Raw genomic sequence first — 18,749 nt, forward strand, 5'->3', positions numbered from 1 at the left:
CCGAAAATTCTTGTTTTAGCAAACAATTTTCGTGTTTCTAGTTTATGCAATACAGATTGCAGAGGCTGTCTACAGCCATTCATCCCCAGGAGTTCTGCAGGATCGGCAGGTGCGCGGGACCTCCTAAGAGCATAGAGGGGGGCACAGCGCAGGAAGGTGGGAAAGTGGGCACAGAGCGGCGGGGAGGGGGGGAAGCCTCCCCTCCCTCACCTAGGGCCCCCCCTTGCGCACTCCCCCCCACCTCCAGAATTCCAGCCAGCCAACGGAACGGCTTACCGAGAGCGATAGCTCTGTGTGCCGCTGGTCTGGTATTCTGCACTGACACTGTCCAATCACGCTTGCGCAGTACTTCCTGTGAGAGCATAATTGGACAATGCAATGCAGGAGACCAGACCAGCAGCGGCACACAGAGCTCTTCTCTCGGTAAGTGATTCCCGCCCGCTGCCGCTGCTGGCTGCAATTTTGGAGGGGGAGCACGGAAGGGGGACCCTAGGTGAGGGAGGGGAGGCTTCCCCCCCCTCCCCGCCGCTCTGTGCCCACTTTCCCACCTTCCTGCACTGTGCGGTGCCCCCCTCTATCCTCTTAGGAGATCCCGCGCACCTGCCGATCCTGCAGAACTCCTGGGGATGAATGGCTTTAGACAGCCTCTGCAATCTGTATTGCATAAGCTAGAAACATGAAAATTGTTTGCTAAAACAAGAATTTTCGGCAAACAGTGTCATAAACAAAATGGCTGCTGGGGAATCCCCGTTCCCCGGAGGCCACCTCAGAGTGTCAGAATACGCGTTATTTCACGTGAATGGGTGGGTCCAGGGGATTAGGACACCTCCTGCTCTGGTCACCTGGGCCCACCATCTATGTGAAAAATCACTGGTTTCGCCACTCTAGTGTGGCCTCCAGCGATCGGGGATTTCCCAGTGGCCATTTTGATTGCATCACTGTTTGCCAAAATTTCTTGTTTTAAAGACAAAATTTTCGTGTTCTCAGCCTCTGCTATACAGATGCAGAGGCTGACTGTGACCATTCAGTGGTGGGAGTTCGTCAGTGTGGGAGGGAGGTGGGATGTCATAAGAGGATACTGGCGTGGGACCACTCCTGAGGTTACTGGCGTGAGATTATTGCAAGGTAAGTATCCCTGGTTAATTTAGAACAATAAAGGACTTTTTTCGTTGTCGTGTTTTTATTTCTTTTTTTAACTCTGCTGAAATGGGTAAGGGGTACCGTGTACCCCTATACTCATTTCTCCTGGGGAGGGGGCGGCTTCCGGGGTCCGCTTGTTAAAGGGGAACCCCGGATGGCACCATGAACCCCCCAGGACGTCGGCGGCCCCCACCCCCTCCTGGGGCACCGGAGGTGGGGAAGAGCCCCTTGTCCATGGATTGGACAAGGGCTCTGGGGGAGAGGGGGAGGTTTGCCGCCCCTCTCCTCCCGAGTCCCCCCATACCATGGACCATGCGGGCTGGTATAGCTCAGGGTGCGAAGCCCCACGTGGCCGGGACTCTGCATTCTGGCTATCCCAGCCTGCGTGGGGGACAAGGGGTTAAGGAGGCTTGGGAGGGGGGACCCCACGCTGTCTGTTTTCATGAAATGTATACAATATGTATACAGAACTCGGAATGCAGTAACCTGTTCTGCAGCAGTGTCATTTTACACAGTTTAAAAAACATTTTTCTGATGAAAATTTGAAATCGATTTGCTCAAAAACTATAAGCTCTTTTCACAAAAAAAATGTTTTTACCATGTTCCCACTCATCTGCTTAACATACATGCCAAATTTGGTGATAATAGCATGTAAGGGGGCTTTACAATTAACCGCAGAAGTTAACACTATTTAATTCAATAGAAATGCACTCGGAACACGAAAATTCGGAACACGAAACTCGGTTTTCGCATGCGGTACACGAAATTTCGACAAAATTGGAATTCAGCTGTTCCGATCAGCCCTAGTCCTTGATCATCAACACCTTTGGAAACTATGCTAGAACACAGATACAGACAAGGTCTGAGTGCTACCACGTAGTGATCGCAACGCCAGACACCAGAGAAATGACCAGCACCCAGTATATATACTATAGCGCTCTCCAGCACCACCCCTAAGTGCTGGACCAATGAAAGGTGTTGAAAATGTCAGCTGACCAGCTTGGTCAGCTGACTCTTCTCTGGCTGTCATATAAGCTCTGCCTCTCAGCGCGCGCGCACTTCCTTCTGAACCTGTGTGGACTAGCAGTCCCAGCCACACCAGACATGTTTTGCAATGTATCCGCTGTTCCGGGCGCGGGGGGCCGCTGCACTGCTCTCCAAGCAAGCGGCGGCTTCCCCGCGTCCAACCACAATGTCAGTAATATTGCTATGCGCGCCATCCGCCGCATCCAACGCGGACTCCACCGCTCTGCCCATGCGGCATGCGGCGGTTTCTTCGCGTTGTACCGCCATGTTGGACGCGGAAACAGCCGCCCTACTCTGAGCACTTGCGGCGGCTCTTCTGCGTTTCCTCACACATACATATATATATATATATATATATATATATATATATATATATATATATATATATATATACACACACATATATATATATATATATATATATATATATATATATATATATATATATGTATGTGTGAGGAAACGCAGAAGAGCCGCCGCAAGTGCTCAGAGTAGGGCGGCTGTTTCCGCGTCCAACATATATATACACACACACACATATATTTATATATATATATATATATATATATATATATATATATATATATATATATATATATATATATATATATATATATATATATATATATATATATATATATATATATATATATATAGGGATGCGAAAGTTTGGGCAACCTTGTTAATCGTCATGATTTTCCTGTATAAATTGTTGGTTGTTATGATAAAAAATGTCAGTTAAATATATCATATAGGAGACACACACACTGATATTTGAGAAGTGAAATGAAGTTTATTGCATTTACAGAAAATGTGTTTGTGCAATAATTGTTTAAACAAAATTAGGCAGGTGCAAAAATAAGAAATGAAATCAATATTTAGTAGATCCTCCTTTTGCAGAAATTACAGACTCTAAATGCTTCCTGTAGGTTCCAATGAGAGTCTGGGTTCCAGGTGAAGGTAGTTTGGACCATTCCTCTTTACAAAACATCTCTAGTTCATTCAGATTTGATGGCTTCCGAGCATGGACAGCTCTCTTTAACTCACACCACAGATTTTCAATTACATCCAAGTCTGGGGACTGAGATGGCCATTCCAGAACGTTGTACTTGTTCCTCTGCATGAATGCCTTAGTGGATTTTGAGCAGTGTTTAGGGTCGTTGTCTTGTTGAAAGATCCAGCCCCAGCGCAGCTTCAGCTTTGTCACTGATTCCTGGACATGGGTCTCCAGAATCTGCGGATACTGAGTGGAATCCATGCGTCCCTCAACTTTGACAAGATTCCCAGTCCCTGCACTGGCCACACAGCCCCACAGCATGATGGAACCACCACCATATTTTACTGTAGGTAGCAGGTGTTTTTCTTGGAATGCTGTGTTGTTTTTCCTCCATGCACAATGCCCTTTGTTATGCCCAAATAACTCAATTTTAGTTTCATCGGTCCACCTTATTCCAAAATGAAGCTGGCTTGTCCAAATACCTCAAGCAGCTCTGTTTGCGCTGTGGGCAGAGAAAAGGCTTCCTCTGCATCACTCTTGCATACAGCATCTCCTTGTGTAAAGTGCGCCGAATGGTTAAACGATGCACAGTGACGCCATCTGCAGCAAGATGATGTTGTAGATCTTTGGTGCTGGTCTGTGGCTTGACTGTTCTTACTATTCATCGCTTCTGTTTATCCGAGATTTTTCTTGGTCTGCCACTTCGTCAAACCTTAACTTGAACTGAGCCTGTGGTCTTCCATTTCCTCAATATGTTCCTAGCTGTGGAAACAGACAGCTGAAATCTCTGAGACAGCTTTCTGTATCCTTCCCCTAAACCATGATGGTGAAAAATCTTTGTCTTCAGGTCATTTGAGAGTTGTTTTGAGACCCCCATGGTGCTACTCTTCAGAGGAAATTAAAAGAGGAGGGAAACTTACAACTGACGCCTTAAATACTCATTCTTATAATTGGATTCACTTGTGTATGTAGGTCAGGGGTCACTGAGCTTACCAAGCCAATTTGAGTTCCAATAATTAGTTCTAGAGGGTTTGGAATTACTAAAATGACAACAGTGCCCAAATGTATGCACCTGCCTAATTTTATTTAAACACACTTTATGTAAATCCAATAAACTTAATTTCACTTCTGAAATATCTCTGTGTATGTCTCCTATATGATATTTTTAACTGACATTTTTTATTGTAACAACCAACTAGTTATACAGGAAAATCATGACGATTGACAAGGTTGCACAAACTTTCGCATCCCACTGTATATATATATATATATATATATATATATATATATATATATATATATATATATATATACATACATACAGTATCCTTCATTTATTAATTTATTTGTAACTGCTAGAATGTGACACAATGTCATTATGGGATATGGGATATATTCATGTACATCTGCCTGCATAGTCAAAACTTTTACAGGGCCCCTGCAATGTTCAAAACAAGTGTGGGCATCATAGTCTTCACACATTAACCTTAACAATTGTGGCCACAAAAACACCTGATCTGAAGGATGGAGCCCTTTATTAGAGGGAGTGATGAGCAGTTTTGTTTTATTCGGCAGGCCATACTTGGGCATGCCCAGTGGAGATATGCTCAAACATGGCTGCACTTCCAGACAGAACAGAATGAGGGGGGCCAGCACTGGAACAGTGAGGTAGAGAAGCATCCACTACTGAAGTAAGTATCTATTATTTTTTTATTTTTTTTATTTTTTTGGGTGACTTCAAGATTGCACCAAATTACACATGCTAACATGTGTAGTACGTTGTCCAACAGTCAAAGGTGAAATCCGCTCATCCTCTATGACTCAGACCCAAAGGACTACAAGAAGAAAGTGGGCTCCTCGGCAGAGATGGTCATTATCAAGCTTGATATGGGGGATCTGATGCATATGCTAGCCATATTGCTTACTGGGAAGAGCAGGGGATTACTTCGAAATCTATCCAGATCAGCAAAGAAGGGGGTAACCGTGCAACCCTGCCAAGCAAAGGGGGTAGGGGGGGGGATTTGGGTCAGCATCACCAGTGTGGCTGACAATAAGTCTTTTTTAATAAAAAAAAAATGGCAGGGCTACAACATGCCCTGCACAACAATTTACCACTTCCACCCTAGACCTCAGTACTGCAGCAGCAGCTGGACAGCAGCACTTAGTGCACAGTGTGTCACACACTGTGCACTCAGACAAGCCCATACTGTCCCACCTGAGCTGTTGATGCTCCCTCCCCACCAGCTCTCCTGCAACTGCTTACCTTACACAAGTTCAGATATCTCTCCTCTGGGTGATGCAGCCAGTCAACTTCTACCACAAACCAGGCACACTCTTCGATGAACTCCCTGCAGCACACACTGTATTCAGGCAGGCGGTGACAAGAACAGGTGAGCTGCTGTCAGAGTGCACTTGTGGGGGTAGGATGTCAGGGGGCAGAGTCATATTTGCGGCCAGCCTGTGATGGGAAGGGGGGGAAGGGGAAAGGTGAGCAGGGGGATGCAGGAAGCCCAGGGAGACTATCAGCTGCAGGTTGATCACCATCAACAAGTCATGCAGCAGGACCCCTTAGGACCAATGACACTCCAGGCAAAGGCCTGCAATGTCTTTGGTTAAAAATGGCCCTGCAAATAACACAAAGCCATATGCTAATCCAAGTGATACAGTATCTTGCTGCGTGCAAGTTACTTATCACCTGGCTGTCATGTGAGAGTTGAATTGCTGGTTTCACTTCTGCGATTTCTGCGATGGCTGAGCAAAAAGAACCTCACTCAGAGATACTGGATTATGGTTTCTGCTGTGAAGCTATTTTTGAGCACCAAGGCACTGCTGCCTTGCTCCTGTGTAATCTGCAGCACCCGCCACTACATTGCCGGGCCCTCCAAAACAGTCCTGGCCTTCACCACTTGCCGCGCTCACGGGAGCAATATAACAGAGCTGTGGTGCTGAAAGACAGCTCCACAGCAGTGCCAGCACAAACCTTGCTCTCCTTGCAGCTCGGGGGAAACTGATATACGCTTGAGCACGGCTCCTCTCACTCAGGTGATTACATTTTTAAATCAATGGCATTATTTAGGGACAAAAGCAAGAGGGCTGGCTATATGGGCAATGAAGAGTAGGAAACCAGTTAATTATGCCGGACTATAATGGCCCATACTCACAGGCTACAATTGTTGCTGTCGCTAGCACACAAGAGCGTGTGCGCGACAGATAGGCGACAGCTCGTCACCAGGTCCCTCCGCATACACACGGCGGAGGGACCTGGCAACTGATGCGACGGAGCTGTCGCCGATGTTCCTCCCCCCGCCGGAAGCTCAGGGTATTACCTGCTGGTTGCTGTCGCTAGTCTGCATACACACGCGGACTAGCGACAGTTGTGGCGAAGTTGCGCGGCAACTGTCGCCAGGCGATTGACCACGGCAATCACCTGGCGACAGCAGCGACGAGCGATGGTTCAGGGTGTGCGTCCGTGTTGCGCCTCATACTCACGGGCGACCTGTCACCGCAACACGCACGTGCCACGTGGTTGCGGCGACAATTGTAGCCCGTGAGTATGGGCCATTAGGCTTCTTTTCCAGGGAAGGCTGGACTGTGCACTTACCATGCAGTTCAGCATTACAGCCACAAGCACCTTTCAACTGCAATTGCATGAGGCCAAGTGGTAACATTTGGTAACGCCATGCGTGTTGCATGCGGCAGCATTGCCCAGCCACCAAAACCTGTCTTACCTTATGTCGCATCTGAGGGCATGCTTAGATGCAACTTCATAGGGAGCAGGGCCGGCCCGCTCATGAGGCGGGGTGAAACTTTTGCCTCAGGCGGCAAATTTCCAGGGGCGGCATCCGCCCGTCCGTGCGGGGAGCCGGCCGCCGAGCTGGAGGGGTAGCTGGCAGGATGGGGGTATTGGGCCTAGCGGCGGGGAGGGGGGGTCGGACCCCCCCCCTCCCTCGCCTGGGTCCCCCGTCCTCCGCTCCCCTCCAGCCTTACATAGAAGCAGCCACTATTTGTAAGAGGCACGTGCGGGGAGGACACACCTCTTCCTCGATCCAGCGTGCGCTCCACTGACGTCACTCCCTGCAACGCTGCAGGAAGTGATGTCAGTGGAGCGCACGCTGGGAAGAGGTGAGTCCTCCCCGCCCGTGCGTCTTACAAATAGCGGCTGCTTCTTCTATGTAAGGCTGGAGGGGAGCGCAGTTCGGGGGACCCAGGCGAGGGAGGGGGGGGTAATTTTTTTTTGCCTCAGGCGGCAAAAAGTCTAGGGCCGGCCCTGATAGGGAGGCTACCTTTCCACCAGCCATGCCGAGCAAGTGCCTGGCTGGTGAATAGGAACAGCTAATAGGCAGTGAATTCACCGCCTTCAGCTGCTTATATAAAATAGGCCTTATTCTACTTTTATCCAGGAACACATTGCAAATATAGTAGGGGCAGGCATGTGTTTTCATTTTATAAATGTTTGGGAACTGAGGAGACTAATTGCTCTACCTTTATAGCTTTTTAAAGAGACACTGAAGCAAATAATAAATTATGATATAATGAATTGGTTATATAGTACGGATAATTACTAGAACATTAGTAGCAATGTATTTTCAGTTATATAGTTTTTTTTTATAACATTGCATCTTTCTCTAATATTTGCAGTTTACACACTATTCAGCATTCTAAATGTTTTTACAGAGCAGGCTAGTGAACTTTTGAACTGTCCTCTGCAAGAAAAAAAGCAATACAGTGCCAGACACTTGAGATAATAAGCTTCAAAAGACAGAGACTTTGAAAGTCATGGAGCTCAATGGCTTTTTTGCATAGACAACAACTGGAGTTTCTTAACTCTTTCTGTACTGGAAACAATATTAGACTTATGTCTCTGCTCCTAATGTTTTATTTCTTATCTATACTACACATGCAAATCATTATATCATAATTTTTTTTTCGCTTCAATGTCTCTTTAAAGTTGCTCAAATTCTATATCAAAAGCAACAGTCTTACTAGTACACTATCCAGGGCTCTTCTGCACTGCATGCGCTTCAATCCAATTTTTTAAGCACATGTGCTTTGTCCCAAGGGTACTGTGATTAACATAGTAATCTGTTCAGAGTGGTGCATTCATTTTTAACCCAATCGCAAACATTATACATGCTGAAGTTTGCCTGCGTTTTTCTGATTAGGTTAAATGAATAGGAGCACATGCAAAAGACAACATGCAATTTGCTATGGAACATACCATTTAAAAAATATCCCGCTTTCTTTTTTCCAAGTCAGAAAAATCAATCGCTCTCACTATTCACACCGATAATTGCTGTGAAGCGCGAGTGCACAAACATATGAAAGATGCAATTGCCACCATTGTATGGAAGGGACCTTACCTTATTTGTCAATATCACCAGTTATTTAAACTTTTTTTCCTCACCCCCTGCCCAAGCAGACACAACTGTGCTGGTCAAAAATTAAATTGCACATGTCATTTTTGTAACTACGGTATATGTTTTACCATGACGTGAAAAACACTCTGCCGTTAGTCACTATACTCAAGAGGTCTCACAATTCAGCAAAAATACATTCATATCTTTCAGTTTTGTTTCACAGTGAATCTTTCTCCTGTGATTATCATGGCCGGATTTCAGGCAAGGCCACAAGGCCATGGCCTAGGGCACCAGGAAGCAAGGGGCGGCAGCAGGCTGGCACACTCATGCAGTAAAGCTGCGAAACATGTGCACTGCAGCAGTCGGGCAAGTGTCTGGGACTTGGGGGATGAAGGGTCAGCAAATGTAAGCAGCTTATCGCCTGTGACCTGAACTGTAACTCATTATCACTGTTGGCCACTCATCGAGTCTAACTCCGCCCTCCACCCAGCTCCAACCTACAAGAGCAAAAAGTATTGATTTGGCACATAAATGGAATAAAAATGATGACCGTTCTGATCACTTTACATGTAATCGACCCACAAAACAGATTGATAAAACGATTGACAAATTGATCATTTTTAGTCGACTGGCTCCATCAACACTGTCCCATCCAATCAGTCGGAAGGTTGATCGATCAGTAAGATTGTTAATAATCATCTTTACATATATTGATTACTGGAACCAATAAAAGTGCATCTATATGGTATGTGGTTTGCAGTTGTCCAGGGAACGGCTGGTGATAGTGCCCTTGGGCAGTAAAAAGTACGAATCTGGCCCTGGTGATTATCATAGCCCACATTCTCTCTCGTTCTCCTTGTTGAAGCTTAAAGTGGGATAAAACTCTGACATAACATTCAATACAAATGTGTTAATCTACTTTTATTACCCATACAGTTATCAGATTTGTTTTTGTGCACAAAACCTCTTACAACCTCAGATCAGTAGGGTCCATAATCTTGATCACTCCCAGAGTGCACCTCAAAACCTTTGGAGCCAGAGCTTTCTTCCATGCTGCCCCTACCCTTTGGAATTCCCTACCACACTCAGTAAAGACACCCCCATCCCTTGAGTTATTTAAATCCAGACTGAAAAGCCACCTGTTTAGTGTGGCATTTGCGGACTTGTAGAATTCTTCCTCTGTACCAAGATTTACCAATTAACGGTCTGAACCAAGCTTATGCACTTTGGGTCCTACGGGAGAAAATCGCTTTACAAATGTTATTTGTTGTTGTTGTAATATTGTCTGTCTACAAATTACAAATTCCCAAAGTATAGTTTATCTGCTCTGAAAGCTGCCATTGCATTTTATTGCATAGCTGCTGTATTTAATAAAAATCTATATAATAATCAGTTGCACACATACTAGAAGCAGAGATAGCTCAGTTTCTGCAGTTTGCTAATGTTTACTAAAAGTATCTGACAAAAGTAATGTAAACAAAAGATAATGTTATCACCTCTTCAGATGCAGCCAGAAGCTTTCCACTGAAGCAAGGATCTTTCCACTGAAGAACAAAGGGGTTGATTCACTAGACAGCGCTATTTTTTTTTTACGGACGTAACTTTTCTGCACGCGTATTGCATTGCGCTACACACGCGCAGAGAAGTTACGTCTGTAAAAAACAACTCAAAGCGCGCGCAGTAAGAGCATTACACTATACCGCATGTATGTTACTTAGCATGTGGTAATATGGCGTAACTGATGGTTATAGCCCATGATTTTGCGCGTAATTTGTTATACTCCATGTGTAATTAAATTTGATGGTCTTCCAGGGTAAGTACATATATTCGTCAGCACTTAGAAGGAGATATAGATAAAACAATAAATAACTATTTCAACAAAGATCACAGTATACAAATCACGGCACACACATTGCACAACACTAAAAAACAGTAGGGCTCGTTTCCACTAGGGCGAATCCGCATGCGGGCACTGCATGCGGATTCGCATAGTTAATGTTAGTGGATGGGGCTGTTTCCACCTGTGCGGCGTGCGGGAGCGATTTGGCGGCGGGCCAAATCTGCACGGCGGGACCCACAGTTTTCGCCTGCGTCGGGAATCCGTGCGAATCGCCGCTAATGTATTTAATAGTAAAAACGCATGCGTTTGTTAAATGCTTTTTTACCCGCGATTTCGCGTGCGATTTCGCACCCTTCTCAATGTTATTTTGCCCTGGCAGTGTCATGGTTAATTTCGCATGGCACCCTGCCATGCGAAATCGCACGCGAAATCGCGGGTAAAACGCATGCGGAAACGCACCCGCATGCGTTTTTACAAGCGTCGGAATGCCGGCGAAATCGCGTCGCACTAGTGGAAACGGGCCCTAAGATGGTGTTTTGGGCCAACAGCTGTAAAGGGGCCCCAAACACCATTTAACTGCCACACAAACAGAAAGTAAATATACAAATACACACACTTACTTGACCCGTATCAAGCTGTTCTGCTGCTGCTGCTGCAGTGCAATGCTTATATAGGCCAAAAACACCTGAAATATATTACTAACACAATTACGTGTGTAAAAAGTAACAACTGCACACATACTAAGCGCGAGTAAAGTGAATAGCATGCACGCGTAAAGTGTATAGCGCTCACACGCTACACACTAACGCAGTTTAGTGAATCAACCCCAAAGTGCTGTGTTTAACTGTTTGACTGCTGTTCTGTTACATTTTTTTTTTATTTTTGTTTTTTTTGTGGGTGTAAATTTTATGCTTTAAATATTCTATGAGAGCGAAGAGGAAATGCTGAGTTTCATACCACTTTAAAGATAATGCTCTGATTACTCACCAGTTACCAGGGTGAAATGGCAAGGACTTGTGATGGTCAGATATGCTGGCGTCATGTACTTGGCTTTAACTCCATCCACACTCATCATATCCAGATTAGGGGTATCTACATCCTGGTCATAATTCCAGCGGAAGCCATCAAAGGAAATGAGAAGGAGCTTGTGCCGGGCTTCCTTCTGCGTATCAATGGGGACAGATGAACCTAGTAATAGAAGAGTTGAAAGCACCGAACACAAAGCTAACGTCTTCATGATGGCTGAGGCAATGAAGGTAATGAGCGAACAGCTTTCAGCTCTAATGTATTTATTATGTCTGGGAACAAAGTTTCCACCGATATCTAATCTGTGAGAATCTTTACAGTTTAGATGAATCAATAGCTATCTGGAACAAAGATTTCATGAGTCCCCCCCCCCCCCTCCTGTTCCTTTAGATTGTAAGTTTGCAGGGGCAGGGCCCTCTCACCCTTTTGTGTCTTGGATTCTGGTGTTTATTTCATAGCTTGCACTTTGTTATACATTTTATTCATCAAGTTACATCTGTCATTGTAATCACCAGTTCTGTATTTTGTACCAGTGTCCACATTTGATGTATATCATTGTCTGTACCATTTTATACCCCTTATTTGTATTCCTACTTTGTACAGCACCACGGAATATGTTGGCGCTTTATATATCAATAATAATAACAGGAAAAAAATTAACCGCTTCCGGACAGCGGTGATTGAAATCTACGCCCTGTTTTGATCCCCTAATACCTTCCAAGGCATAGATATCACTTCACTGCCGCCGCACGTTGTCACCATTTTCACCACTTCCGACGATCTCGCCACTCTCTTCCTCACTCGCCCTGATGTCTCTATGAGCCGGTCAGGAGGCGATTTCATTGGCTCCTGACCCTGTCATCAATTTAAGCGACTCCCTTGGCTTACATTGATAGACACAGTCAGGAGTCAATGAAAGCGGCTCCTGACCGGCTCTCAGAGCTCTGCCATCATAAGAGACGGCAGAGTGAGTGGCCTGAGTTTCCCAGCATGCGGCGTAGATGGTGGTTGCAGCGGGTATGTGCGGCAATTCGGCGGTATCCGGCGGTTTCTTGTACCAGCTGTCTCTGGCCCTTAAGAGGGCAGAAACTGCTGGTACTTAAATGGAACCTAAACTGAGAAGGATGTGGATTTTTCTTTTTAAAATAATACCAGTTGCCCGACTCTCCTGCTGATCCTGTGTCTCTAATACTTTTAGCCACAGACCCTTAACCCTCTGGGCGATACAATTATATCGCCCAGGAGGGGGCGCAGCACTTTTTTAAAAAAAATTTCTTTTTTAAATCATGTAGCGAGCCCAGGGCTCGCTACATGATAGCCGCTGCGCAGCGGCATCCCCCCACCCACTCCGATCGCCTTCGGCGATCTGAGTAAGCAGCTGGGCTTCCCCGGTCGCCATGGCGACGGGGCGGGATGACGTCACCGACGTCTCGTTGTGACGTCAGAGGGAGTCACGATCCACCCCTCAGCGCTGCCTTGCACTGATTGGCCAGGCTGCGCAAGGGGTCTGGGGGTGGGGGCTGCGCGGCATGGCGGGTAGCGGCGGATCGGCGGCGAGCGGCGGCGATCGGAAGTTACACGCAGCTAGCAAAGTGCTAGCTGCGTGTAACAAAAAAAAAATATGCAAATCGGCCCACCAGGGCCTGAGAACTCCTCCTGCGCGACATACCCCGAGCTCAGCTCGGGATTATCGCTCAGGAGGTTAACAGGCATGCAGATCAGGTGCTCTGACTGAAGTCAGACTGGATTAGCTGCATGCTTGTTTCAGGTGTGTGATTCAATTACTACTGCAGCCAAAGAGATCAGCAGGACTGCCAGGCAAGTGGTATTGTTTAAAAGGAAACATCCATATTCCTCTCAGTTAAGTATCCCTTTAAAGGGGAACTGAAGAGTGAGGTATATGGAGGCTGTCCTGTTTATTTCCTTTTAAGCAATACCAGTTGCCTGGCAGCCCTGCTGATCCTCTGCCTCTAATACGATTAACCATAGCCCCTGAACAAGCATGCAGCAGATCAGGTGTTTCAGTGGTTCAGACTTATAAGTCAGATCTGACAAGACTAGCTGCATGCTTGTTTCTGGTTTTCATCAGATACTACTGCAGATAAATAGACCAGCAGGGCTGCCAGGCAACTGGTATTGATTAAAAGGAAATAAACATGACAGCCTCCATATAGCTCTCTCTTCTGTTCCCCTTTAAAGAGACTCTGAAGCCTCTCTAAAATCATGTTTTTCTTTTAAAAACCTCTTAACCACTTAACCACTTGAGGACCACAGTCTTTTCGCCCCTTAAGGACCAGAGTCTTTTTCTCCATCCAGACCACTGCAGCTTTCACGGTTTATTGCTCAGTCATACAACCTACCACCTAAAGGAATTTTACCTCCTTTTCTTGTCACTAATACAGCTTTCTTTTGCTGCTATTTGATTGCTGCTGCGAGTTTTAGTTTTTATTATATTCATCAAAAAAGACATGAATTTTGGCAAAAAAAATGACTTTTTTAACTTGCTGTGCTGACATTTTTCATATAATGTAAAATTTCCTATATATTTGAGCGCGAAAGTTATTCTGCTACATGTCTTTGATAAAAAAAAAAAAACATTCAGTGTATATTTATTGGATTGGGTAAAAGTTATAGCGTTTACAAACTATGGTGCCAAAAGTGAATTTTCCCATTTTCAAGCATCTCTGACTTTTCTGTGCACCTGTCAGGTTTCATGAGGGGCTAAAATTCCAGGATAGTACAAATACCCCCCAAATGACCCCATTTTGGAAAGAAGACATCCCAAAGTATTCAGTGAGAGGCATGGTGAGTTCATAGAAGATTTTATTTTTTGTCACAAGTTAGTGGAAAATGACACTTTCTGACAAAAAAAAGAAAAAAAAAAGTTTCCATTTCTTCTAACTTGCGACAAAAAAAAATGAAATCTGCCACGGACTCACTATGCTCCTCTCTGAATACCTTGAATGAGGTCATTTGTGGGGTGTGTTCACTGTCCTGGCATGTCATGTTTTTCTTTTAAAAACCTCTTAACCACTTAACCACTTGAGGACCACAGTCTTTTCGCCCCTTAAGGACCAGAGCCTTTTTCTTCATTCAGACCACTGCAGCTTTCACGGTTTATTGCTCGGTCATACAACCTACCACCTAAAGGAATTTTACCTCCTTTTCTTGTCACTAATACAGCTTTCTTTTGCTGCTATTTGATTGCTGCTGCGAGTTTTAGTTTTTATTATATTCATCAAAAAAGACATGAATTTTGGCAAAAAAATGACTTTTTTAACTTGCTGTGCTGACATTTTTCAAATAAAGTAAAATTTCCTATACATTTGAGCGCGAAAGTTATTCTGCTACATGTCTTTGATAAAAAAAAAAAAACATTCAGTGTATATTTATTGGATTGGGTAAAAGTTATAGCGTTTACAAACTATGGTGCCAAAAGTGAATTTTCCCATTTTCAAGCATCTCTGACTTTTCTGTGCATCTGTCAGGTTTCATGAGAGGCTAAAATTCCAGGATAGTACAAATACCCCCCAAATGACCCCATTTTGGAAAGAAGACATCCCAAAGTATTCAGTGAGAGGCATGGTGAGTTCATAGAAGATTTTATTTTTTGTCACAAGTTAGCGGAAAATGACACTTTCTGACAAAAAAAAGAAAAAAAAAAGTTTCCATTTCTTCTAACTTGCAACAAAAAAAAATGAAATCTGCCACGGACTCACTATGCTCCTCTCTGAATACCTTGAATGGGGTCATTTGTGGGGTGTGTTCACTGTCCTGGCATTTTGGGGGGTGCCTGATTGTAAGCACCCCTGTAAAGCCTAAAGATGCTCATTGGACTTTTGGCCCCTTAGCGCAGTTAGGCTGCAAACAAGTGCCACACATGTGGTATTGCCGTACTCAGGAGAAGTAGTATAATGTGTTTTGGGGTGTATTTTTACACATACCCATGCTGGGTGGGAGAAATATCTCCGTAAATGACAATTGTTTTATTTTTTTTACACACAATTGTCTATTTATAGAGATATTTCTCCCACTCAGCATGGGTATGTGGAAAAATACACCCCAAAACACATTATACTACTTCACCTGAGTACGGCGATACCACATGTGTGGCACTTTTTTGCACCCTAACTGCGCTAAGGGGCCCAAAGTTCAATGAGTACCTTTAGGATTTCACAGGTCATTTTGAGAAATTTCGTTTCAAGACTACTCCTCACGGTTTAGGGCCCCTAAAATGCCAGGACAGTATAGGAACCCCACAAATTACCCCATTTTAGAAAGAAGACACCCCAAGGTATTCCGTTAGGAGGATGGTGAGTTCATAGAAGATTTTTTTTTTTTTGTCACAAGTTAGCGGAAATTGATTTTAATTGTTTTTTTTTCACAAAGTGTCATTTTCCGCTAACTTGTGACAAAAAATAAAATCTTCTATGAACTCACCATACTCTTAACGGAATACCTTAGGGTATCTTCTTTCTAAAATGGGGTCATTTGTGGGGTTCCTATACTGCCCTGGCATTTTAGGGGCCCTAAACCGTGAGGAGTAGTCTTGAAACCAAATGTCGCAAAATGACCTGTGAAATCCTAAAGGTACTCATTGGACTTTGGGCCTCTTAGCGCACTTAGGATGCACAAAAGTGCCACACATGTGGTACCGCCGTACTCAGGAGAAGTAGTATAATGTGTTTTGGGGTGTATTTTTACACATACCCATGCTGGGTGGGAGAAATATCTCTGTAAATGACAATTGTTTGATTTTTTTTACACACAATTGTCCATTTACAGAGAGATTTCTCCCACCCAGCATAGGTATGTGTAAAAATACACCCCAAAACACAATATACTACTTCTTCTGAGTACGGCGATACCACATGTGTGACACTTTTTTGCAACCTAGGTGCGCTAAGGGGCCTAACGTCCTATTCACAGGTCATTTTGAGGCATTTGGATTCTAGACTACTGCTCACGGTTTAGGGCCCCTAAAATGCCAGGGCAGTATAGGAACCCCACAAGTGACCCTATTTTAGAAAGAAGACACCCCAAGGTATTCTGTTAGGAGTATGGTGAGTTCATAGAAGATTTTTTTTTGTCACAAGTTAGCGGAAAATGACACTTTGTGAAAAAAAAAACAATACATATCAATTTCTGCTAACTTGTGACAAAAAATAAAATCTTCTATGAACTCATCATACACCTAACAGAATACCTTGGGGTGTCTTCTTTCTAAAATGGGGTCACTTGTGGGGTTCCTATACTGCCCTGGCATTTTAGGGGCCCTAAACCGTGAGGAGTAGTCTTGAACCCAAATGTCTCAAAATGACCTGTGAAATCCTAAAGGTACTCATTGGACTTTGGGCCCCTTAGCACAGTTAGGCTGCAAAAAAGTGTCACACATGTGGTATCGCCGTACTCAGAAGAAGTAGTATAATGTGTTTTGTGGTGTATTTTTACATATAACCATGCTGGGTGGGAGAAATATCTCTGTAAATGACACATTTTTGATTTTTTTTACACACAATTGTCCATTTACAGAGAGATTTCTCCCACCCAGCATGGGTATGTGTAAAAATACACCACAAAACACATTATACTACTTCTCCTGAGTATGGCGATACCACATGTGTGACACTTTTTTGCAGCCTAGGTGCGCTAAGGGGCCCAGCGTCCTATTCACAGGTCATTTTGAGGCATTTGTTTTCTTGACTTCTCCTCACGGTTTAGGGCCCCTAAAATGCCAGGGCAGTATAGGAACCCCACAAGTGACCCCATTTTAGAAAGAAGACACCCCAAGGTATTCCGTTAGGGGTATGGTGAGTTCATAGAAGATTTTATTTTTTGTCACGAGTTAGTGAAAAATGACACTTTGTGAAAAAAACAATAAAAATCCAATTTCCGCTAACTTTTGACAAAAAATAAAATCTTCTATGAACTCATCATACAACTAACAGAATACCTTGGGGTGTCTTCTTTCTAAAATGGGGTCACTTGTGGGGTTCCTATACTGCCCTGGCATTTTACAGGCCCAAAACTGTGAGTAGTCTGGAAACCAAATTTCTCAAAATGACTGTTCAGGGGTATAAGCATCTGCAAATTTTGATGACAGGTGGTCTATGAGGGGGCAAATTTTGTGGAACCGGTCATAAGCAGGGTGGCCTCTTAGATGACAGGATGTTTTGGGCCTGATCTGATGGATAGGAGTGCTAGGGGGGTGACAGGAGGTGATTGATGGGTGTCTCAGGGGGCGGTTAGAGGGGAAAATAGATGCAATCAATGCACTGGGGAGGTGATCGGAAGGGGGTCTGAGGGGGATCTGAGGGTTTGGCCGAGTGATCAGGAGCCCACACAGGGCAAATTAGGGCCTGATCTGATGGGTAGGTGTGCTAGGGGGTGACAGGAGGTGATTGATGGGTGTCTCAAGGTGTGATTAGAGGGGGGAAATAGATGCAAGCAATGCACTAGCGAGGTGATCAGGGCTGGGGTCTGAGGACGTTCTGAGGTGTGGGCGGGTGATTGGGTGCCCGCAAGGGGCAGATTAGGGTCTAATCTGATGGGTAACCGTGACAGGTGGTGATGGGGGGTGATTGATGGGTAATTAGTGGGTGTTTAGAGGAGAGAAGAGATGTAAACACTGCACTTGGGAGGTGATCTGATGTCGGATCTGCGGGCGATCTATTGATGTGGGTGGGTGATCAGATTGCCCGCAAGGGGCAGGTTAGGGGCTGATTGATGGGTGGCAGTGACAGGGGGTGATTGATGGGTGGCAGTGACAGGGGGTGATTGATAGGTGATTGACAGGTGATCAGTGGGTTATTACAGGGAATAACAGATGTAAATATTGCACTGGCGAATTGATAAGGGGGGGTCTGAGGGCAATCTGAGCGTGTGGGCGGGTGATTGGGTGCCCGCAAGGGGCAGAATAGGGTCTAATCTGATAAGTAACAGTGACAGGTGGTGATAGGGGGTGATTGATGGGTAATTAGTGGGTGTTTAGAGGAGAGAAGAGATGTAAACACTGCACTTGGGAGGTGATCTGATGTCGGATCTGCGGGCGATCTATTGGTGTGGGTGGGTGATCAGATTGCCCGCAAGGGGCAGGTTAGGGGCTGATTGATGGGTGGCAGTGACAGGGGGTGATTGATGGGTGGCAGTGACAGGGGGTGATTGATAGGTGATTGACAGGTGATCAGTGGGTTATTACAGGGAATAACAGATGTAAATATTGCACTGGCGAATTGATAAGGGGGGGTCTGAGGGCAATCTGAGCATAAGGGCGGGTGATTGGGTGCCTGCAAGGGGCAGATTAGGGTCTAATCTGATGGGTAACAGTGACAGGTGGTGATAGGGGGTGATTGATGGGTAATTA

General features: G+C 44.9%; 1 protein-coding gene across 1 annotated transcript in view; it reads right to left on the reverse strand.

Annotated features, from left to right (window-relative positions):
- LOC137541292 (ectonucleotide pyrophosphatase/phosphodiesterase family member 7-like) overlaps nt 1–11,597 on the reverse strand; it is a 31,204-nt gene extending 19,607 nt beyond the window's left edge. Inside the window, exon 1 of the mRNA XM_068262533.1 lies at nt 11,348–11,597. Within this exon, the coding sequence (XP_068118634.1) occupies nt 11,348–11,597 (250 nt within the window). The remainder of the gene's footprint in view (nt 1–11,347) is intronic.
- Nucleotides 11,598–18,749: the final 7,152 nt, after the last annotated feature.

The sequence above is a fragment of the Hyperolius riggenbachi genome, chromosome 12, assembly GCF_040937935.1.
Source record: "Hyperolius riggenbachi isolate aHypRig1 chromosome 12, aHypRig1.pri, whole genome shotgun sequence".
In the NCBI taxonomy this organism is placed as follows: Eukaryota; Metazoa; Chordata; class Amphibia; order Anura; family Hyperoliidae; genus Hyperolius; species Hyperolius riggenbachi.